The sequence below is a fragment of the Microchirus variegatus genome, assembly GCF_963457635.1.
Source record: "Microchirus variegatus genome assembly, chromosome: 2".
Taxonomy (NCBI): domain Eukaryota; kingdom Metazoa; phylum Chordata; class Actinopteri; order Pleuronectiformes; family Soleidae; genus Microchirus; species Microchirus variegatus.
In genome coordinates, this window is record NC_139803.1 from 23,619,993 (window position 1) to 23,645,781 (window position 25,789).

A 25,789-nucleotide genomic window follows, 5' to 3' on the forward strand; every position below is an offset into this window, starting at 1 on the left:
TGTGGATTAACAACACTATAGTGTGATGTATTAGACAGGAACTTCTTGTGTTGACAATTATTATACAAACCTTGGGAAGAAGCTGTCCACCATGTCAGGGAGCACCGCTCTTTACTCAAGGTAAATATCACATTTTGCACATCAGCTCATTATTAAAAAATGATTTGATTGATACGATACAACAACACTGCCTCTGTGTTTCCTTTCTTTTTCTCTCTAGACTAGAACAGTTTGCTGTCCTCCTGCCCGTCTGTGCAACTGTGATGTTGTTTGTCATGTGTTCTGATGCCGCGAGAGGTGAGTGTAAACAAGTCTAAAACCTGCACAGTCTGCAGATTCAGTGGGCCGCTGCTCAGTTTAATTGCTTTCATTTGTCGGCTGACTGGGCTCAATGACTGACTGTTGTGCTTCTGTCAATTTAACAGCGGAAAATTTGTTTGAAAATTAAAAATGAATCAGCAGACGTTGAGAAATTGATGCATGTATGTCTTATACTGGTTTTGTCTTTTTTCTTGTTCTCACTTTTAGCCAGTCTCATGTCATCTCACACAAACAGTGGATTGAAGCACAGTTTCCTGAGTTCACTGTTTACACCATACAGCCAACGTCAGCCTCTCTCCGCTGGCCCGCTGCCAACTGAAACTGGACCCCAAACTGGAACTAATGGTGGAAGAGGGATTAGCAGGAGTTCAATAGAAGCACCGTCAATCACTGAGCATCAGTCAAACCCCCTATGGATGACTGAAGGCTCCTCTAGTTACAATCAAAACAGACTGGACAACAGAGCGCCCCAAGGAGGAATTATTACAGTGCACAGAGGTCACAGCGTAGATGGAGCGAGGAGGATTTACACCAGTCACTCTCATAACAGTGAGCAAGGCTTTGAGACGCCACAATCCAGATTAAATTATCACCCTCTCTCTCAAAAAGTAGCCCAGACTGGCTATTCTTATAACTCATACCCACTGATTATTGGAAAGTCATCTCAAAATGAAGGCCGGAGCCCCAGTAGTACTCAGACGTCCTACCAAGTGCATAAAAATGACAGAACAGCTTGGGCGTCACAGCCTGGTGGACACGTGAGCACTTCACTGTCAACTTCTCGAGGGCATGGCGGTGGCTATAAAGAGACAAACGAGCTCTCCTCAGCCAGAGCGCAAAGTGGATTTCAATCAAGTCAATTTTCACCGTCGCTGAGAAACGGCAACAACCCCAGCTCAGAAAGAGCAACATCGTCCATCACAGGTTTCTCTCAGGGCCTGAACTCGGTAACCAGAAGCGATGGGTTAAGACTCAAAGCGGGCAAGTCGTATCTCTTCAAGGACGCCCAGAACTCAATAGAAGGTGGTGGGCGACAACCGTCACATGGAATTAGCAGTTTCACTCCGACGCCACATAAGCCAAAATTTAAGCAGTCACACAAAAAAGATCCAATAAGGGGAGATGATGCCAATGTGGTGCACCATACCAGTTCGGCCTGGTATGGTGGTCAGACAGGCTTCACCACGTCTCCCCCTGCTCAACCGTCTCAAGCCAGGACGACTAAAGAAAACTTTGTCCATTCGGCGACTTCCAAGGACAAGTCTGCCTCTGTAAGAGAGAAATATGCTGCAGGAAGTCCAGTTCCTCCACAGCTGACTGATCCCAACTCTAGGCCATACAGCTTTGACAAAGAAAAGGACAATAAGTTTAAAGTTTCAAATAAATATCCATCAAAGTTTAGCTTTGGCCAGAAAAGAGCGTGGACTGTGAAGCCTGCAAAGCTTGAGAGGACACCCACAGAGAATACACACACTGTTTCTACTGCGAGGCGGTTCAAATCAGGTCTTAATAAGAACGTCCAGCCTCTGCTGCCTGAAAGTGACGCTGCTATGAACAGCAGCCTGGACCACAGACAACCCAGGATCAGCACATTATATGGTCTCAAAGGATTTGGCACTCGACCACTTGAGGGAGCCAGAACTTCACTTAGAGAATCAGACAAGTCTGTCACGCTGCAGCAAGGTCTTGAACTTCGGCGCTCACAGACATGGCAACCCAGAAGCAGCCAGATTTACAGAAAGAACAATAAAACAAGGGAAACAGAGCCAGAAAACAGCAATCTATCAACGCAGACATGGAAGGAACTGAGCACCAAAGGTGCAGGTGGGACTGAATTGGCCAAGCAAAGCAGATTTGCACCCAACAAATTCAAAAAGAACCACAACATCTACACATTTCGGGGGTTTGATCCTGCTCGAACCAGGATTAAAAGTGCAGATAAGAAGACGGAGTGGAAACACAACGCGCAGAGACCAACTGTAGCAACTCTACGAGTCTCTGCGTCTTATCTCAGATCTGCTGGGGGGCTCAACAAAACCAAACCTGTTCCAGTGAGGTCGACTCTGTTCAACAGAGCCTCCAGCAGCACAGTGAGAGGCAAACGTGTCAGAGTGAAACTGAACAAACTCAATGAATCTACCATTCAGACCAATAGAACTGTAGATGCAGCCATTGTCAGGCTGCCAACACGCCCTCACAGGGTCTATGGTGTCACGTACACTGATATTCCTGGAAGTGCTCCAACCGTCGGTGTCAGCGCTACAACCCAGACACCGATCACACCACCTGATAAGGATTATTTTCCTAGCACGTCGGCTGTGACCAGGCAGACAGAAGAAGGCGCGACTTCCTTGACACCTGTGAAAAACACGAGCAGACCTGCAGAAGCAAAATCTGAAGATGAGGCGCAAGATTTCGGTCGTGTTGAGGAAAAGGAGCTGGATGTCGGGTTTGGCAGAGGAATGACAACATCTGATGCTCTCTCGGATAATGAAGGAAGTGGAAGTAGGGCCTTTAATCTACCTGATGTTGTTTCAGCAGACAGCACAAAGAGTCAGAGACTTAGTGAAGATTTGTTGGAGCTAGATTACCTACGGATATCAACGGGGAACGTCTCTTTCAAGTCCAATGAAACTGTCTGAGTCCAATGCCAAGAAATGACAGATGCTCGTTGAGCTGTGATGTGGAACAGAAGAAATTACAATAAAACATGATAAAAGTATATGTGGTTTTGTTCCTTGGCAAAAAGGTAATTTGGGATATTTTATAAACAGGAAAAACCTTCTGTACTCTCTATTAGCTGACTAATAACTGGTCATTAATCATCGCTATTTATCACAAGTTTATACAAGTAAGATGGTGTTTAATCAGTATTTTGGAGCTTGAATTGTTCTTCCAGAAAAGCTCTGCGGGATTACCTGTGATGCAGGGTTTATCTGGAGTGTTAGCGACACTAGCTGTGGTTTGGTGACAGAAGTTACACACTGGAGCTTTAAAAACAAAGAAAAAACAAAAGTTAATCAAAAAAAGTTGAATATCTCATCGTTAAAGATGCCAACAGATATGGTACCACCAGTTTTATTAACCCTAACACCGATCTGATCAACACTTCCATAGTCCAACAGTGAGATCTGATACCAAGGGCCCTTTTTGAGGATAAATGAAATCGATGTTACCTCAGCCATTCAGCGAAGTAAGAAAAAAAACCAGATATTTGACGATATAAAATGTGAGTTTCTGAGCCAATTTGCTCATTTCCCACACACTTCCCTCCTCAAGTGCGCAGAGGGAAAGCGAAGGAAGGTCATACTCGATGCTTTTTATAAATTGATCGTATTCCCATTCCTTGTGTCCTCATTCCCATGCAGGCAGCGGCGATTCACTGTGCTGACACAGAGTTTTCCATCTCCGCTGACTGAGGAGGAGGGTTTCAGCATGCTGGTCTCAACAACTCATTAAACATGCTGTGAGATGGAAAAACTTGATCTCACCCCCCCCCCCCCCTTTGTGAGAGGGTCTGTTTTTGTCTTTCTCTGCCATACCATGAATGCATATATTATACAAGAAAACTGATATGATTCGGTCATAAACTTTAAACCCACTGAGGGTTCACGCTTTGGCTGTTATCGCAACAATATGAGTTTCTAATCTTATCTTTGTCAACATGGACTGTACACTGAGAATTAGCACACACCTACAGTATGGTGACCTGATTGTGCATATACAGCAAAATCAGGTTATATGCTCCACTAGATGGCAGTAGTCTCCTAATGTATACAGTATATTCCAAGTTCTGACCTGAGGTAGAGGGGTGTTGCAGTCCCCACGTGCTGCTGCTGCTGCTGCTGCTGGGCAACTGTAATTTTAAAGCTGAGCAGTATTTACAAAACAAGTTAAAGATGAGGAAATAATTTGCTAAATTACTGTTATGTTTTTCAAAGATTAAGAAAAGAAACAGACTGCAATTATAAAAGCGCCGTTAGAATGATTTCATCTTTGCCGATCGGACAACCACACCGGGTCAGCTCCAAAACCACCCGGTTCATTCACACCATCTGACCCTTCACCTTCTCCCAGTCAGCTAAACTCCACCTAAATACCAGCTCCACACTCAATCTCCAGCTAAAACAGGGGGCCCCAAAGTAAGGAGAGGGTGAACGGATCTGTCAGTCAAAGTTAAAGGCATTGTGTTAATGCCCCCCCCACCACCACCACCACCATCATCCTACAAATACCCGTGGAAAACGGCACCCTCCACTTTCCCACAGAACTTAACCAAAGATATTAAAGTCAATATGATGTTTTGAGGGTTTTTAATGTGCTGGCACATGATGGCAGCCACTTTGCCGACACCTTCAAATTCTCCTCTTTCTGAGCCGCCCTTTTTTTTTGTAGCTGAGTGTTTGTGTGTCTGTATCACACACTCCCCTTGTTCTCCTGGTGTGTGTGTGTGTGTTGATCACAGATAGTGTGGTGTTCTCTTGCAAAAAAAAAGCCACCCACCCCCCCTCCTCCCCTTCCCACTGTGAGGGGAATTCTGTACCATGTGTCCGTGGTTTTCAGGGAGCTTTCAAGGAAAATAATGCACAGAGGCCTCACAGTCACCCACCATCACCACTCCCCCCCCAAAAAACACCCTCCTTCTCCTTTTTCCCCTCCCTCCTTTCTTCACTCACTCCATGTGGCACTTTTTACAGTTTTAACTTCCCCCTTCTTTCTCAGACCGTGCAGCCAGGCAGCTCCAGAATGACGGAGCTAATTTCATACGCAGCCTGTAATAAAGCTAAATCCATAATCGTGGCAAACATTCTCTCATGAGGCGAGAGAGCGAGAGAGTGTGAGCGTTAGTCGTTGGCGGGGAAGGTGGGGAAGGGGAGTGAGGCAAAGACAGAGAAAAGCTTTTTGTTTGGCTGAGTACACTATGTGAAAGAGGGGGCGGTGAGGAAAAGAGAGCTGGAAATACATTAGAAAATGGTCGCGTCGCCTGTGGCATTCGTGGATCAGATTACCTCACATTCCATGCAACGGATGAACCCAACCGTCGGGGACTCTTTAGTTTGACCATGACTGTGTACGTAAAAAACTAACTCTACGTACTACAGTCTTCAGTGATAAACTTCAACCTAAAATCCTTCTGTGGGAGAACTGTGGAGAAGGAAAAGATTAAAAGTTGTGGACAGAAACAGTTTACAATACAGTCAGTGCATGCTAAAAGTCTGATTTTAGTCAGACTAAAGCAACATTTCGAGTTAAATCAAGCTTGTCTGAGTCAGATTAACATACCTGGATAATGCTATGCATAGTCCGATTACTCCTGTACGCATAGTCGGACTGGATTAGGACCATGCATCAAAGTTTCCCAATTACTTCTTCATTCCTTTCTTCCTCGAGCTCGATCTAATTTGAGTCACGGTTGACATGTTCATGATCAGCCTGATCCATGTCACCGTTCACTCACTTTGTTTGTTTTTCTGTGACATAAAGGTCAACAGGAAACAGGAAATTCAATACACCTAGCTTATATAGAGAGATACAGCGCCACCTGGGGGGGGGGGGGGGGGGGGCGGAGTCAGATGTACACAGCCAGTACAATCAATACTTGGACTTGGCAAGTTGTCCGATTGGCCCAGTCTTAGTCAGACTATGGCCTTAGCTCGATTAAACTGTGCATGTAAACAAAGTGAGCGACTATAATCGAGGGTTTTATTCGCTTGGTCAACACACAGTAGGTCCAGTGTGTAAGAATGAGTGACATCTAATGGTGAAACTGCAGATTGCGACCAATCTCCTCACCTTATTGTCTTCCACAATAGGTGTCTGTCTTCCACTATATCTGCCATTTCTTCCTTCCTCTTTTTTTTGATTCACAAGGTTGGAGCAACCTCACATATCCTGACCAAAAAAACCTGCTAGTGTTGCTGTTAATTGCACTTCGTCTTCTCACTTCATCACTGTAAGTTAGTCATACACTACTGAGTACTGTTCATTTTTTATCCATTGCTACACTGCATGTAAAGCTATGGAAATCAAATAGGATCATACACTGATACAATTTCTTTCACTTAAAGGGGAAGTAAGTAGTTTATAGTGCCATCTAGAGGAGAGGCTGAAATTTACAACAAAGACCTGCTGCTCTGCTCACCCCCTCCCTTCCCTGAGCGCCACGGTATCCTCAGCTGGTCAAATGTCGTCCTCGTCGTCTTTCTCCGTGTCAGCAGATGAGGTTCGTGAGGTGAGGGAGAGGGCGAGCTACCGCGGCCGTAGCAGACGAAGCGGAGAGAGTTGAGGCGGGACTTCCGCTACAAGTAAAGAGACGATTGATTTGTTCTCTCGCGTTTGTCCTTACAGGCTCCGGCAGAAACATGGCGTCTCGCTGCTAACAGTGGCTATGCAACAGCGGCCCGCGACCATGTTATTTTAAATGACTTTTTGAAACACTACGAAAATGAAACAAAGAATATTATACAGCGACTAGACAATGCAGGAGCACATAATATGTATAAAAAAGTGGATTTTGGGTAATATAAACCCATAAATACTACATATTGTCCCTTTAACCTCATAAATGTCACATACTGGACCTTTAAACACCCTACACACACTGTATCTGCGACAATTGTTTACTGACCCACGTCTAAACTAAACAATAAAAGTGGGACTGATGGGAAGGAAGCAATTGGGGAGCATGGAATAGCCCTGACATTAACATTCCCACATGTGCTATGGGAGTATGGTCTATTTCTGTGTCCTCCATCCAGAGCTCTTCCTGTGGTCTGAAGCTATGAAGGAAGTCATAAAGACAGGGGAAGACTTTATCATATCATTGGCAAGCGTGCAGCAGAACAGAACAACACGATCTGCAGGGCATGATGTAAACACCATTCAGAGAGGCTAATACATACTTCTGGCGACAGAGTCGTACCATTCCGGTGTTTACGTCAGCTTTGAGAACATGTTTTTACTGGTTTTAGCTGAGGTGAGAAGCAAATTACTCATTCAGTGTCATATTTACCACATACATTATGTTTCAGTCCCTTAGGTGCAATGTTCCTTCAGTGCAGCAGTTAAGTGTGAAGATTAGCGAAGACTTTCAGAAGTGAAATCTTGCTGCTTAAATCTGTCGTTGAGCAATCTGATGGGATACTCAGTCAGGTCTGATAGTATTGCTTGACAGAGTCTATTTTCAGATGCAAATAATGTCACATTGTTTTTTTGACCACAAAGGCCAAACAGAGGCAGAATAATAAACATTGTAATATAAATTCAATCTAATTTACATCATTTCCACACATTATTGCTTCAAATGATTGATTTCCTGTCAAATCAGATCATCTTAAAATAAACATGTCTTCACCCTGAGGTTCATACTGTAGCTGCCCAGTAACGTCTGCATTAGCAGGTCAGGTTTACCCTGTTGTCATGGGAGTCTATTTGTTCAGATTTGATGTGATATGATTAAAAAAAAAAAAAAGCAGAAGAAGAAGCTCCAGAACAACCACTAAACAGTCGTCGTGCTTGCTGCTGGATTAGTTCATATAGCACTGGACAAATATCCCTGCATCCACCGCGTAGTGTGTCAACAAGTGAGGTTATCGAGCTCACGTCTGCTGCCATCTGCCCAACGGTGCGTTCAAAAAAGCGTATCGGTGGCATCAACCTTTACACTGAGCAAAGAATACTGTACAAAGAATGACAGTTCTATCACACACTTGTCCCCATGAGAGGATGATAGACCGTCTACTCAGGATCAACAGGTCTACCTGCTAGACTCTGGCCAGCAAACCTCTGGGACTGAACCCTGTGCCCTCTTCTGCTGGTTCATATATTCACTTATTCACTATCCATCCTCCGCCTCCAACCTTTTTTTTCCCCCTGCCTTGTCTTCACCGGAGATGCTGCCACCACATAATGAAAGGAGGCCCTGACGCCGCAACCATCACCACGACAACCAGATGGCAGCTGTGCCCACTTTGCCTGCCTCTGCGCCCCCCATGCTCTCTTCATGTTAAAAGAAGCACTGATAGCGCTCTCTTCATTTCCTCCCCATGATGGTTGTCCATAAAACCATCACCAGCGGCTAAAAGCACGGGCCGGACGACTTCTCATGACAATCAAAGACTTAAAGCGATCGTTACAATATGTGGCTGGATGAGGTAATGACACATGATCAACATTGACTTTGCCAAAACTCTTCCAAAATGTGTCCTGTCCATCTTTGGAGCCACTTATTTACAGGTTTTCTCAAGCGTGAACTACATAAAATCGAAATATTACTTCATTTATTTTGAGGTCTATACATAATTCTGCGTTTCAAGTTTCTCCATTTTATTAAAGTTTGGCTATAAACATCCATGAAAAGTCAACAGTTTGTAGTTCTTAAGCCTAGAAAACCAATTTTTCATCTTCATTATTATTTCTTTTTTTTTTTGTACCGAAATTCCTAATTTTCCAGTAATTTTGGAGAATTTTTATATGGTCCCCTCATGATGCTTTTCTTTCAATTTGTTCGACACGACAGTTTAAAATAAAAGAACACTACTCAAATTTGTCATGTATCGTCATGTTTTGATGACAAGTACTTTTTATTGGGTGTATTTATTATCTTAGGTAAAAATCACCCGGCGTTAGTGATGGTGTTTTGAATTTGAGCGACAGTGTTCTAGGGTTAATTCAACAATCTATCATTATTTTAGTATGTTTATGTGTGATATTATCTTAATTTTATGGGTCAAATTGGTTTTGCTGCTCCTGATTCATTTTATTTGGGTGGAGAGGACGTCATAAAGGTTGCAGACCCCTTGCCTACACTCATAGAAAGGGCCAAGTAGAACAATATAAGGTTCTTCGGCTTGTAGGAGAACCCTTTTTGGCTCCAGGTTCCACCTGGAACCCTTTTGGAGGGTTCCACCAAGAGCCCTTTTAAAACCCTTTATTCAGGAAAGGGGCTTTAAAGGGTTCTCTGGATCAAAATGGTTCTTACTGGAACAATTAGTGTTACCAAGAACCCTTTTTTCAGAAGCAAGTGGTTCCAGGTAGAACCTCAGCCCTTGTACAATGAACCCTTATTTCTAAGAGTGCAGTGTGAACCAGACTGGGACCTGCACATGGATCAATAACAGCTGTTCTGTGGTCAGCAGCTAGCTACTAAACAAAAGACTCATTTAATAAAATCTACACTTACTGTCGTTGCAAAGGCAAAGATATCTCACAACCTTTTCTGGCTGGAAACTGAAGTTGGTAAAGTCCATAGAGGAAATCAGTCATTTTACATCACAGCACTCAGACGCTGTTGAGCCACTGCTGCCTCCATCACTAAGTTCAAATGTGTTATCTTGTGACTGCAGTGTTTGAAATTCTTTGTTTGGATTGACCCACGTCAGAAAAACCTGCCAAACTAGTCAGCAGCGGACCAACAGTTCCTGTCGACTTTCTCTGTGATCTTTGGAATAGGAGAGTGAGCAGTTTAAAAACTTAAGTCGTGAATATACCCTTTAGATATTTTCGTCTTAAGCAGGTATAGATGTTATTCAGTGAGCCTTTTGTGAAGTGGCTCAAATTCATTCTTTTCTCTCCGTCCCTGCTGACAGCCATGTTTATCAGTAAGAGCCGTGTGTCCAGATCCCAGGCTGGTTTTCGTGGAAATGGCAGCATGCTCAGCAGCAGGCTCAGCAGGACGCTCGGTGAAGTTAAATATGTGTCAATATCTTATACAATCGCCGCATTAAGGATTGAAATGAAAGGCAACTGTGGGTTTTCGTTGCGTAAGGGTGCTCCATTCACAGAAACGCAGCTCGATGAACTTTCGTACTAACCTCGGATTCTTTCTTTGCGAGTACATAAGCAAATCAGAGTTAGGGATAAAAATCCAAACCGAGACGCGCTGTTGTCCAGATATAAGCGAGCGAAGCAGCAACATGAGCTGTGCAGAGACAGACGGGCTACAGTGTCAGTTTCAGTAACCTTTAAGCTGTGGGTGCTGCGGCCTCGACTGCTCTCATACAGGTGCTGCCAAGCTTTTTATTGTCCAGGCTAACCTTATTTATACTCAGTGAGGGAAGTGAGCGCTTTTGCAGGTGTAAGCCTCATCTCTCTCTGTGTGTGTGTGTGTGTGTGTGTGTGTGCGTGGGAGCAAAAGAGAGAGACTGTGTGTTCTCATCTCTATTAATTCCTGCACTGCCCTGGTAGTACAATCACACCTGGGCCCGGCTGGGATTGAATTACTTGGCCATCTGTGGACAATGATGATACGAGATCCTATACATGTTAACAATAACAGGACAAAGGCACACATATACCGTGCCTCAAAATAAAACGGCCTATTTAACCCTTTAAGGCAGTGTTTCCCAATCCTGGTCCTCGGGGGAACACTGCCCTGCCATGTTTTAGATGTTGCCCTGCTCCAAAAACACCCGATTGAAATAAATCGTCAGCTCATCATCAAGCTCAACTTTTAACTTGTGTCAATTCTTTTTTATGTTATATGTCAACTTTTGTCAAATGTTTTCCAAATATAATAATGTTTCAACTTTTGTCTTATACATTCTTTTATTTTTCCAAAAAAATAATGTTTCAACTTTTGTAAAAAAAAAATATATATATTTTTTTTATTATTATTATTAAAAAAATAAATAAAAAATGAATGTTTCATCTTAACCAGGTGTTTTTTTGGAGCAGGGCAACATCTAAAACCTGGCATGGACACTTTCCCTGAGGACCAGGGTTAGGAAACACTGCTTTAAGGTACTAACTCAACCATTTGGTCGACAACACTTTAAGTCACTATATCTCATCGAAAAATGCATCAAGCTGAATTCACTAACACTAAATTAATGTGACTTGTTCTGAATGTTGTACTTTATGAATTATGCAAACCAGGTTTATTATGAACAGACGTCTCAACCTTTCGGTAGAGGCCTGTATCTAAAATACTGTAGGGTCCAATAAAAAAAAATATATATATATATATATATATTGATTGTCGTTATTGTTATCATACGTAAATAAAATAAAAATAATAAAAAATGAAAAGAAATTATTTTTCCTTTGCTTTTTTCTTGGCGCTTACTTTGAAGGGTTAATCTCACAGAGCGTTGAGTCAGACACTATCAAATTAGACAGGAGGAGGAAAAAGGTCGCGTAGCTCGCCCGGGAAATGCGATGTTGGTCAAATTACCGGTAAGGCGAGTGATCAACTATGCAGGCAACACACCAACCCTGAGTGCAAATGATCTTATCAATGGGAGCGGTGACTGTGACTCAAAAAGCTCGGTGGAGAACAAACAAAAGGCTGCTTTTCCTTTCCACATTAAAGTGTGACATCTGCACTGTGGTCGCAGCCTCTATGAGCGACCGTTTGTGAGTCAAAGATGGTGAGTGTGTGCGACGGGCACGGTGCCGTCTGCGTCTGGTATTTCTTGCAGATGTTCACACTGAGCCTCAGCCTCAGTAAATTGCAGCATTTTCCTCTCTTTGTCTCCTCCTCGTCATCCCGCTCTTGTTTTTGTGTCTTACAAACGCTGCCACTTTTTTTGGGTTCTTCTCTCAAGAAAGGAAGACTTCACAGCCAGCCACAGAAACAAAAGAAACCACCAAGTCTGTTTGTTGTTGGACTCGTTTCCTTTTAGTTGATTTTGTTTTCTCAAGCAACAGAAGTAAAACTCTCTACATCAATGGCAAATCTCACAATAATCCCATTCAGTACCATCCCTCAGGGGAGCAGGAGGAAGGATGACAAGATTTTAGAACAGCAGCAGCTCTTTTTCCTTGCATGAGTTATGAATATTTATACACTCTGAATAAAATCATGCGGCAACTTTGCATGATTTTTATCCGAGCCCATCCAAGGAAACATTTTTACCACTGAGCCCTTTACCACAGGTGGTCAAAAATAAAACGTCCAGACAGAATGAACGGTCTGGACAAATGACAGTAAAAACGTGGGGTTTTTAAAAAGTCCGATCAGATACTTGAGAAGAGCTATAAACGTCTGGTTTGTGCGGTTTCATTACAAACTACATGTAACTTCAAGCAAATGTCTGCTTTGGCCTAAATCTGCTGAGTTTCAATATGAGAACATCTCCAAAATACATTCACAATCATTTTTGAACTGCGTTTCCTTGCATGAGTCTGCTCAAAAAGCAAATTGCGTTTGAAGTTTTTTTTTTTTTTTTTTTTTCTCCCCACTTCTGCCTAACTAACCGCCATTATGGGGCATTTCCAACCACTGATCCCAATCTGCTCATAATTAAACTGCATTGTTACGCTCCAAGCCCCCTGACAGTTATGTGACCAGAGTGAGAAAGTTCATGAACTTCCCAGGGCAGTTCAGGAGAACACACAAATACAACTCTGAGCTACGTGGATGCACACGTATTTCCACATTTAGACAGTTTGTTGTTGTTTTTCAGGGGGCGTCCTTGTCTTTCTTTCCAATGCGATTTCTGGTCAAAGTCGTAGGAAAATCCGAGGTTAAAGCATACGCAAAGTCTTGACGATGACCTTTATCTCCAAGAGTCATAGTTCTGCACCGCGAAAACAACGAGGGAACACAAAAAGATTACATCATTAAAACAAAACAAAAACAATACGTCCAGACAGGAGAAGTGAAGGTTGCTTCTTGAGGTGCTGTTGGAGAGTAAAACTGATCAGTCTTTTTTTTTCTTTTGTGATTTGGCACTGACGCCCTGCAGTGAACAAGTCCTCCATTACCGACGAAATTAGACAGTCCAAAACTCCTCTGATTAGAGCCATGGCTGTGAGTCAAGTCATTTGATATTTCATTGTCACACTCAAACAAACAGAAACAAGTTATTTTATGAGAACTGTACAACCCAAAAAAACAACAATAAAAACAGACACAAAAATAGATAATATTCTGCTAGGACAGCCCAATTAGTGCTTATAGCTGCTAAGGCGGGGCAGAGAGACAGGCAGGCAAACAGGACAGACAGGCACTTAAGTGCTGATGCATAGCGGAGATTACAGTAAGACCCAAGCAAAAACAGAGGAGGGGGGGAGAGAAGGACATAGAAACTGTGTCAAAGACGGATTTATGGTTCGAGTACATCCAATTCAATCACATTAAAAATTAAAAAGTGTAAAAACATTCATCTTATACGTTCGGTACCTTAATGTGTACAAGAAAAACTGAAATAAAGGACTGACCCTCTTCCTATAGTGCGCCGACCACCACAGTGCTAGCATTAGCATGGCTATTATTGATAGGGGCTCTATCAAATGTACCTTAAATGATATTTAGCATCCTGAGACGAAGGGGATTAAGTTAGACACAAGTGTCTGGAGCTAATAGCACTAATGGGATTGCTTGGCTCTGTAGAAGGGGTCTCACCCTGAGCTGCAGTCAGCAGGAGAGGGAATTTATGTCCTGGCATGATACGTCTTAATCTGAAATAGCTAGCTGGATGAAGCTAGCTAGCAAGCTACTGTATCCCCTGATACAACTGTGTTTAATACTTCTGGTGATATGGCTCTGGTTAAAAAGAAAACAAAAACATGTATGGAGAATGAAAACATCTGGCAGAATAAAAGCAAACAAGTTATAATGAGCAAAAAAAAAAAATGAACAGCTGCTATGCTAATATTTCTCACAGTAGACAGGAACACAAGCAGATAGCTAGTACCTTTCATTTATGCTAGCGAAAATGCTGCGTTCACATCACTGCACATTTAGTATTAGCATCAACTTGTACGTTGACAACGTTATTGTGAATGAGGGGAAAAGTTGGTGTAAATAATCAAACAAATTATACGAGATTTCACTTTAGAGAAGGAAATCATTATTTAAGGTTGTTTCTATTTGGAATTGGTTGAGTGAAAACAAATGTTTAATAAATATAGATGTGTTTCAGTGTTGGCCTTAAAGGTAAATTAATTTATTGACACTATACAGTTCTAGCACGCCTCGGCTCGGCTTGCTTTTCCATTAGGGTTAGTACCTGGTGCTTTTTTTGTAGTACCTGCTCTGGTGAGGTTCCATACTACAATATGATGTCAACAGACAAGAATCAAACCGAGCCAAGGACACAAACATCTCAATATTTAACAGTGTATTTAGCGACAACACTGCCAAAAGCAGTGAGCCTAATCACAACCCATTCAGCCATATTTTTGTTCATTGATTGTCTCCGGTCACGCAGGGAGTACTGAAGGATTCTGATTAACTGATTCTTATGATTCAGTACATCGAATTGCCCACGTCGAGGAGGTACCGTAGTAATGGAAACGACACCAAACCGAGTAGTCGAGTAGAGCCGATTAGTGCTAGAACTGTAATTATGAAAATGTAAAACAAGAATTATTGTGTACTTGTGTTGTTTTTTTGTTGTTTTCATTTCAACTTAGGTTTTGTGGTAGCGTTGCTGATATTCTGGGGTTATTCGATGAATAGTTTCAGCCAAAATAAGGCTTGAGCTTCGGCTTGATCCTTTTCCGGTCACTGATTTTGAGAACTTAAAAAAATATATATCTCATTCATTCATTCATTCGTACAGATGTGCATATAATCAATAAAAGCACATCTGCAGCCAAAGTTCTTCATTCAAGATCATCCAAATATTGAGAATGCACAGTATTTATCGTACGAGTAACCCTGTAAGTACCATCCATCCGGATGTGAACGCAGCAAGTTTGCTAAGCTTATGTTGATATATCTGCTGCTCGTTCGTAATTACAACAAACCGAGCACAATAAAAAGGACCTAAAGCTCCACTTAGTTGAGGCTAAGTCGAAGTTGTGTGTAAAACGGCTACATACTGAACATGAGGCACTTTTTGAACAGAGTTCTATATATCTTCTTTTTTTATATATATATACACATAATCAGCCACCATTGTACTCTACACGATTAGAGTTATTTTAGATTTAAGAAATCTAAAAAAAAAAAAAAAAAAGCAAAACAAAATCACAATAAAATACAAATTCTCCACTTTTTATACCCTTCTCTGATTGGCTTTCACTCAAGGAATGAGAGCAGCAAATATCTTTACTAGAATGTCATTTGGCACACATCACCCCGCGCTGCTGGTTTCCATAACTAATGAGATGAAAGCACAAGAGAAGGAAAAAGAGAAGAGAGAGAGAGAAAAAAACCCTTTTCCATCAGTCTGTCAAAGTGCTACAGGGGGCGTGTCCCATCCAATTGCTCTTTCCACGCAATTGGTTGTCGCAGAAAGGAACAGGCGGGGCTGTGGAGCTCTGAGTGGTAGCAGATTGTTTCCCCAAGGTCGATGCACCAATATCAGCACTCTGGAAAAAGAAGAAAAAACACACAGACACAAACAGAGGGAGAGGAAATTGTTTGGTTAGATGAAGAATAAACAATAATTCTGATATGAGAAAGAAATATTATGACATGTGTATACAGTGTGGGTTGGCTTATCGGGTTCATTATAATATCTAGTGTGAGATATCCGCGTCTGCTTATCAGGCCCAGAACACAGTGACCTACGATGAAAAACAGGAATATACAATACGCTGAAATAAGCCGGAAAAAGAGTCAAATGGGGATGGTAGTGATAAAGAGAACAGCAGGGGAAGATGAAAGTGAGGACACCTACTGCTGCAGGCAGAGTCAACTGTGTGTGTGTGTGTGTGTGTGTGTGTGTGTGTGTGTGTGTGTGTGTGTGTGTGTGTGTGTGTGTGTGTGTGTGTGTGTGCACCAGGGAAAACACAGATCCAGAAAGGATGTCAGCTGTTTTACATCACACTGGACATATAAGCGGCACACAGGTACACACTGTCAGAAATGTCACGACTGCAATTATAGCAAATGTCACGTCCCCACCCGCCCACGCTCGTACAGTACAGTACAGTGAGGCCATTTCCTGGCCTCGTCTGCACAGTTGATATGATTAAAAGGAATGCGAACAATTCCGCTCCGGAGACAAAAAAGCGAGAGCGTCATCGCTCGGCCGTTGGGTTCGTTTACATGCTTGTGCCTGGACGGGACACAAATGAAATGGGGGAATGAAAACAACCGCGCGAAATCTACGAAGTATCAGGAGCCTCCCGTCTCGACATATCTGCGCACAATGGTAAACATCGTGTGCCCGCTGCTTAACGCTACCTTAATCTGTTCAGATTAGGGTTTTGTTGAATATAATTGCGACAGGCATGCATAACAGTCTTGTCCCACCTGGGAGAGGTCATGTATGGGAAAAAAAAAAAAGCTAAATTAGTGGGTTTGCTTTGCAGTGAAAGCGGGACGGGATTACGACGACTATAAAGATTAGTCAGTGCTCTTTAACCTCGCTTGCTCTCCCGACTCAACTGCGATGACTCACGCCAAAGACTCTGAGCCAAAATAACAAACTCACAAAGCCAAAGAAAAGAGAACAGGCTCAGAGAGAGAGAGTTCCCCGTGTATGGTTTTTTTCTTTTTTCCCCCAAGAAATCTTCCCAAAAGTGCCCGACTCTCTAATTGCGCAAGTGTACTCTACATTTGCGTCCCTCCCTCCCTCGCTCTCTCTCTCTCTCTAGTTTTGTTGTCTTCCTGGTGCAGAGAAACTATATTTAGTCCACACAGCACAGACGGTGCCCGACAGCCGGCCAAGCCACGGTGGCCTAAAGCGGAGTAGAGTAAAGCTCCCTCTTTCAGGCACAAAAAAAAAAACAAAAAACAAAAACAGCAACACTAACAATCAAAGCAGCCAACCAAAGGGACCAGAGGAGACAGGCAGGATACGCACTGGTGCACTGCCATGAACACACACATGCAAACTCCCATGGAAGGCGAGCAGCACAGAGCAGAGCGGCACAAGAAGACACTATAATTACGCGGATGACATTCACTTAATGATGACCTTTCCCTAAAATACAGACAGGGGAAATTATACACTGAAACACGCTAAACAACTGCTCCTCTTCCTAATGCAGCATCACATGCACTCTCCTTTTTAAGCGTGTAATGTACACGCGGGCTACATTTCCTTCTTAAGGCCAACGCTAAATTAGTTATCGCCTTCTTATTTTCTCAACACTTCCCCCTTTGAATCAGTCGGTGGCGGTTTGTCTATTGATCTCATTCACCTCCTCGCATCGTTTCTCCATCTGTGAGCGAATCGATGTAATAATGACCGTGGCAACGATTGTGCGAGCGCACACGTGTGTGTGTGTGTGTTTCTGTTCTCAGACTGCCTAAATCAGGAGGTTAGACGAGGCTATCTGCCTCCGCAGGCTGTGTCTAGCCAATAACTGCTCTCCAGCCGCCTGTGCCTGAGTATGTGTGTGTGTAATTAGGAGAGTCTGGGTCTATGTGATGTCTCAATCGAGGGCTGCCTTAAAATTGAAAGCCACCCTGTTCCTCTGGTCGTAAATCCAGCACGTCAGTCTGTCATTTTCATTCTGCCCCGGCTCCCACAAGACACAGAGCTGGTCTCTCAGTGCGGTCACTGGACAGTCAGTGAGTTCGGGCTTTGTTTTCAAAAAAAGGAAAAAGCGCTCACATGTATATTAGAGATGTGTGAGTCCGTCATATGGTTAGAATAAAATGAGATCAGCGGCAAAAAAAATAGTTGAAGAGAGCAGAAAAACACCAGTGCTGTTGGAAATCACTCAATCAGCCTTTGAACTTCACTGGAAATCCCCGTTGTGTTACTCTACTTTTTTTTTTATCATGAGCTTCACGGCAGAGAATGTGCTTCAATGCGTTAATCTATGATTTACATTCAAGGAACAACACAAGGCTTGAATGCAGCATCAGCAAGAATCCGACCTGCAGAGAATCACGTGTGCAAGATACTTCCAACTCCAAATTTTGACCCACACACAGAGGGAAAGCAAAGACCTGGAAATCATTAAGGAATTACACTGGTATAAGGATGCGTAAATCCCCACATTCCCCTCTCAAAGTGGTTTTTTCCACTATGGCAGCAACAGTTAGCGCCAGCAAACTTGAGCGTTTGTAATCCTCCAGCACTGTTATTATTATACTCGCTTCCATTAAATCATCAATCGTGCAGCCAGGGCAAAGCAGCTCGGGTAAGAGGTGCAAGAACGCAACATGAGCCGGGATCCAGCGTCTAGGCAGCTGCAAATACAAGGGGGGCGGGGGGGGATGAACAGTAGCAGCCTGTAGCAGCTCCAGTGTCACCTCATTTCATTTCTTCCAGTGACGCCACGGAGTCTGTTCGTCACGGAGATATAACGTTTCGCAAGGCTGACCGCGGTTTATGCGTCCGATTTCACATTTTTTGTATTTGCTCGTGTGAAAATGACAATTTCAACAAAAGTCAAGCTAACCAAGTAGAAGTGAGAGGTCTGGGGTATGACTGAATCTAACTGGATGTTGTGCAAACATGTCTGAAGGCAAAAAAAAAAGTCCTTTAGGGCCATTCCAAAAGGCTCCGTTTAAAGTGTCAAGACGTGGTAATAGTACAATTATGGATGATTATGGAGCATAATGAAGCCAACAACAAGACTTTCAAGACCAAATACGCTCATAGTTATCGCTGCGTTCTCGCCAATCAATGGTGATATCAGCGGTACAAAAAGATGATTTCAGAATGACATCAACACAAAGCGCAAGAGTTCAACAATATGTTTCCTTGTAGTTTTTGGTTTTCTAGCGTCTGCGCTCGTGTCCGCCCCAAAACCTCCACATGATTCCCGTTTTGGCGAAAGTTGGGTTCACGATGAACGTTCCCAGTCGTCCCGATTTAAAATGAATCACTTCCTTTGTGCACAGACGCATGGAGTCATGTGAGGCTGAAGGTTCAATCAGCACTTTGGTTTATACTTAGTTACGCGCACATTGTAGCTTTGACTATTTTTAATGTTTGCTGCCTCACGCAAAGGAACCCGGAGAGAGAAAAGTCCTCTGGGACACGGAGTGACGTTTGCAGAGCAGCACTATGTTTGGAACAAGCACGGACACACGTGTGTGTTTGTGTGTGTGTGTGTGAGCGTCTTCACCAAGGCCGAACCCATCGACACAAAACCTCATGGAAGAATTTGTCGCAAACAGGTGATTTCCAGCATGTGCAGTTTACGATCATGTCGACTTTTATTGAAAATGGCGGCGCCAACCACATCACGCCTAAATATGGGCAATCAATTATGTCACTGGAGGCTTTTTATTGTTTTAAAAACATCCACCCTCCTCCTCCTCCTCCTCCACGGTGATGTGAGCAGTGAACGCAGCACATTTTCCCTTTATGTTCGGCTGTAAATTTCCATAAGTTACACTGTGCAGTTGGCCGCGGAGAACAGGGTGCGTGTTGAAAGACGTGCACACACACAACTGCTTTTAACCCTGCTGCCGACAATCACACTCACAGCGGCGATTTCACAAGCTGTGTGTGTGTTTGTTATGAATATGTAATTTAATGCAACAAGCTGATATTAAATCAAACATAGAAAGGTGAAGTGTGGGGGGGGGGGGGGGGGGGCAAGAAAGGCCAACAGCCAACTTTAAAAGACAAATTAGCGACATTTATCTTGTCACGTGTGTGTGTGCGACATTTATCTTGTCACGTGTGTGTGTGTGTGACAGACAGACGGAGCTGCAGTGCTGAGTGGGAGGAAAAAGGCGGGAGAGGTGGCAGAAGCTCACTCTGTGGTGATTCACGTGCTGATTGAAATGGTTCCGATGCAATATTGAGACTTCCTTCCGTTGATGTGACACCGCTCTGATTGTGGTCAAAATCATTATTTAATTAATTGAAGGCAACAGTGCTTGCCACTACTGGTCAAAAACACTAGATCGGATATAAGAAAAAATAAAATTTCGCAATATTTTAAATTTAACTAATTTGGGCTTTGTATGCAGAATAACCGCTAGGTGGTAAACCCAAACAACTTAGTATTTTTCTTAAGAAACTTAAAGGTGCATTATGTAATAAATCTAAAATAAAATCCTCCTAATATGTCACAGAGACTCAGGAATAATGTTCATATAACAAACTGAACTCACCAACAACAACAGTACAGACAAAATATTTACATTAAAAAAAATATTTTGCAGACTGCAAATCATGTTTATGTTTTGAAATCATGTTTTGGCATGTGGCGCCACCTACCGATGTCTACCAATCATTGCAGTAAGTAGAGTCTCAGCTGCAGAGCAACCAGGGGTTGCCAGTTACGTCAGAAAACGAAACCTAAAAGACCTCGGTATTTTGAATTTGAATGTACACATTCTTACATATGGCATCTTTAAAGGATGTAAATGATTTAAAAAGTCGACTATCAAACCGATATTGGTATCGGAAGATTGTCAAGATTGTGATATCGTATTGGTATCAGATACCAAAAAAGTTAACGACTGTTTTTAAAAACCTGGTGGCACTGATTTAAAGTTCAATAACTTGACTAAAACCTAATATTTACATTTGAAAGTTCAAGTTTTATGATTACCCATTCAATATAGTTAATTTATTTTCCCTCAAATAATCTGCAGACATTTCTTTTAGACAATATTTTACAGTCTGTATAGTATTGTATAGTATAGTATAGTATTGTACATTCACTGTTTGTTTTCAATGTTAATGTTTTATTTTACATTAATATATATAACTATATAATATATAACACTTTTTGCATATTAATGCTAATAGTTTCTCTTCAAATGCTGCCTTTTTTCCAAGTGTTTTTATACATTTTATTTTGTCTTTATTTATAATTTACCGGTCAAGTGAATCGACCAAACAAGAAAATGTTTACTAAAGTAATAAATCATACATACAGACATTTGTAACCGGTGTGGTCGCCCCCTGTTGGCCATTCACAAGAAGACAGAGTTTTAGAATTCCACAATGGTTTAAATTTCCAGACCTGGAGACTTCCTCAATCTTCTTTTTTATGAAAAGATTTCAGCTTGTCCAGTTATGATATATTTGCTTCTTCATATGTACATTTGAAAATTCAAATAACATTGTTTTTTTTCCTACTGATGGGTCAGAAAAACCCTCATCAGCTCAGTTTTTCACTTTCGTCGTTTCAAATATCCTTGTATGTTCATTCACTGGCCGTTCAGTCCAAAACAGACACTGTGTCACATAAAAAATAAAAGCTCAATTAGGTTTATTGGAACACATTTACCGAGTCAGTGCCTGAAGTTGAAATTTAACTCCCTTATCTGACACATGAGCACAAAGCGGTTTTAAAGTGCTTATAAAACGCTTTAACTGTCAGTCCAGAATTTCAATGTGCACCTCAAGGGGAAAGTGTATATTGTAATTTAGTGGTTAACTACTAAAAGGCACATTTCTGTGCGAGTTAAACACTGTCGGAGCAGAATCTTCCTTTAGTGCTTATAAATATAGCATTTGAATTGAGCATTTGAGCTTGTCCTTGTGTAACAGAAATTGGCTTATGTGCTGAAATCTGACATGGGACGTCCTGTCCCTGGACAGGACACACAAAACTAACGCCAGCAGGGACTGAGGGTTTGTGGGGGGAGTGTTATCTCACTCCCTCCCTCACTCTCTATCTCTCCCTCGCACACTTCCACTGCTTGCAGATTCCGACCACCGCTGTATCACGTCGCTCCACCAGTTTCGCCGCTTTCTGCCAACGAGCGCGACACCTTCTCGTTCACTCAGCGAGCGACGTCTTGACGCGAGTGATATACGGAGCGATTGCATAAGCAGGTGTGGTTGGAACTTCTCGGTAAGGCTCTTCTCAGGATGCCAGTGGCCTCACCAGCTCCGGCTCACTGACTCACAGGAGAACTAAAATGAAACTCAAGACAGTGTTGCGCCATTTGGCGAGCGACAGAGCTGCTCAGACACTTGTGTTGTGGGTTGCTTCACTCGGCACCGTGTCAGACGATTATCATTCAGCGCTTTGTCACTTCTTTAGCGAGTCAAAGCTTGTAAATGAGAGAAAACAAATCCTCAGGGAAACGCACTCATTTATTTACATTTGAATTAAGATAGACCGATTATTGGGGCTGATATTCAGCATTCTGACGCATCCGACGGTCGATGATATTGTTTGAACTTAAAACAAAGATAAGTGAAAGATAAAATAACTAGTGCTGGGCATGCTAACGGTGTTAACATTAACGCACAACGCATTTCCATGAAGACTGACCAGAAAAAGACACGTGTGGCGTCATGTTTACGTGAATCCCGATTGTTAAAATGAGTCCCTAAAGTAACACAGTTTTTCGTAGCACCGCAACTGAAAAACATTTTAAAAGTACTGAAATAAGATATCGAATTTCCAGATACCCATACTTGTACCGTATCCGGTTCAATTATGAACCGTACCATCCCTAGACTGTGAAGGTTCTTCTCAGTTTTACAGTTACCTTAAACTTTCCTCACAAAGGTGAGATTAACATGCTTCTCAGTTGACGCGTCTGCTCGACTGAGTCGTCTCCGTCTAATTAAAGTGATCACGACACATAATTAATAATGAATAAATAAAGCTTCCTCACACACATACACACACACACTGAGCTGTCGAGTCATTAAACAGTGACAGGGACCGACGGTGTGGAATCTGAACAGTGTTTGGAAACATCCGTGTCTCTCATTGACCTCTCCGTCTGCTCCGTGTTGATCATAAATCGTGCAACTATTAATAGAGCGACGCCAACGTCCCTCCGTACTGCAACGCAAAACCGCGAGAAGCCGTCCCATTCCTCTTGATTTACGTGCTAGTTTATTATGCTCTAGTGGGGCCCGCTGTGTTAAAGGGGGAATAAGCAGGAGAATCATTGTATTTGTACGAATGTGACCCACTGTACAGGTGTGTGTGTGTGTGTGTGTGGGTAGAGGGCCAGACTTGGCTCACATGCACCGCAAATATTTATTCATGAACCTTCTGGAGGCTCCTCGAGCAACACGTCTCGCCTTTGCCTCGTCTCCACAGGAGGAGAAAACTGTCGTGAAATAGAATCTTTTCTTCCTGTTTTCAACCTTCCTCGCTGGGCTCTATCCCCGTCTGGAGTGAGTTTGAAGTTTGGCTTTGCATTTGTTCTCGTCGAACCTCCTCCCCCCTGACGCTATTCAGAGGCGTTTTTGGAAAAGAAAAAAGACAAATTTCTTGAGGTTTGAGCTGTACTGGACCACACAAATTAACAGTGTAAACACACAGTATATGTTTGGAAAGTGCTACACACATAAACAGGAGGTTGATTGACTGAGGGATGGACGTGGATCAGGTCGACCACGACACCTTTGAAGGGGGACCGTGACCACATTACACATCCGAATAAATGCAGCTGTGTTGTCAATCACACATAGAACAACTACGTGGGTGGAAATTTCCAACTCCACCACCGTTAGCCAGTAACAAGCAGCCCTCTAACTTCAGTTTCTGCTGGAGCTTCATCAGGCTGTTATTTACCATATTTACCAGACATAAAATGGAGATTGGAGAGAGACTGCAATATTTGTTATCATAAAACAGTTGTATTTTATCAGACAGAGGAAGAAAATCAGCCTAAAGACTTGTGTGAAAATGTACTAAAGACTACAGCTACAGGATATGGTAGAACAATTTATTAATAATATTGCGATAAGTAGTAATTAGTAATGATACTTAACTATCAAAATCATAAAAAATTTGACATGTTTTCTGTAATTCAAATTTCAGAACTAAAGAGCAGGATTTTGGGGCCTTTAAATTCCTGCAATCCCCGTCAGAATTTGGTCACCACGCTGTTTTGACACACATTTCTGTCTCATTTTGCAATTAAATGCGTGCGGCCCAAGCAAAGACGTGCAAAACCATGAAGATCGACCTTTTACCCAGCACTTCCCAAACTTTCTAAATTAAAATTAACTCCTCAAATTCATTTTAAATGAAGATATGCTTACAAAAAAAGACCTTCTATACCCGTTTCTCTGTATATCCCTGTATATTAACGACTGACGATTGAATATAAGAAATATAACATTCTGTTAATTAACTTCCATTTAAATCTTATAAAATGATTTATTAAATCAATATTTATAGGGGTTTTGCTTTTATTTAATTGGTACCCCCCCTGGATTACGTCCAGGTACCCCCATTCGAGAAAGAGTGCGTTAACCCATGAACCGAGCGTGACCAGAGACTGAATAAACGGGGAACAGGGACGCCAGTGTCAGTTGGCTCGATTACAGGGCACACAGCGATCATGTGTGTAAGGCATGAGTCAATGAACTGAAAGCTGTTGGGAAATTAGCACGACAGCAACTGACTGGGGCTAACGTTGCACAAGCACATTACCACAGAATCACACATCATACAAAGAGAACTTAAGCACATCATGTACATATACATATATATACATATACATGCATAAATTCGTATATATGCATATATATATATATACATATATAAGTATACATGCACATATAAATATATAGATACATACATATATATGTATATACACATACATATATACATATACATACATAAATATGTGCATATATACACATATATATACATACATACATGTGTGTGTAGATTACGTGTGAACGCGTGTGTGTCCATGGTGTTGTTTTGAACAGGAGGTGATGATTCATATTCAAATTGTGCCAGGATATGAAAAGCCTTCGGCGCCACCATCATCAGTTCGCAAAGGAAATAACAACAGCGGCATCATCAGCACCACGTCGTGTGTACACACGTGTGTTTGGAGTGAAGCGACATGCGCTGACAGAAACCCACGCCATGTTTTTCTTTGCCTCTCCGCTGGATGATGACTGCTCATGAATACAGACAATTTCATTAATGGCAAATGAAATTCGGCACATGCATAACGGGTAAACACAGAGAGTGCACGCACATACGGGAGCGCGTGGCACCGTTCAATCATTCCCCGCTCATCCACTTTCCCAGAACAACCTCCTGACCCTCCGTCTCTTGTAACAGCAATTTCGACTTGTTTGTTCTTGACCAGGTACGACTAATGAGTAAACAGGAGAGTGAGCATATTTCATTTCCCGTCTCTGCTGCCAATTTGAAGCTTTTAATGCACTGGTTTGGAGCTGTGACGCCTGCAGCAGTGAAAAGAACATTGTGTTAATGGCTGTGAAAAGGTGTTATAGTTAGGGTTTAGGGGATTTTAATTGTAGTATATTGAGCAGGTTTCTGTTTGATAATAACTCAGAAGAACATTGTGTATCTGTGAAGCATTAAAAAGATGCACATGGATGCCACATAGGCAGCGGGCCAACAGCACATACTTCAACAAGAGTGTGTAGCTGTGTTTCCGTCAAGTAGAATGCTTCAGTTTGGTACAGTACCATACATATTTTTAGGTTTCCAACCTTTTCTTCAGGTTAGAGCTAACTAGGCTACAACCACAACAGTCAACCATCACTCCCTTGAGTCCAGTCTCTATTCAACATCCGCAGTCTATTCTTGTACAAAGCCTTGTTGAGACAAACGTCCACAAACCGAGCATAACAAAAAAAAAATCTGCTATCGAGTAAAGGTACTGTTCTCAGTCGAAATGCAAGCCTGACCCAAGACTTTAAAGGAGACATATTATGCTAAATCAACTTTT

At 42.3% G+C, this 25,789-nt stretch overlaps 1 protein-coding gene across 1 annotated transcript in view; it reads right to left on the bottom strand.

The window, feature by feature from the left end:
• Nucleotides 1-14,933: 14,933 nt before the first annotated feature.
• Nucleotides 14,934-25,789, bottom strand: part of LOC310944789 (insulin receptor substrate 1-B) — a 55,513-nt gene continuing 44,657 nt past the window's right edge. Inside the window, exon 4 of the mRNA XM_083910620.1 lies at nt 14,934-15,585. Within this exon, the coding sequence (XP_083766746.1) occupies nt 15,578-15,585 (8 nt within the window). The 3' untranslated portion in view covers nt 14,934-15,577. The remainder of the gene's footprint in view (nt 15,586-25,789) is intronic.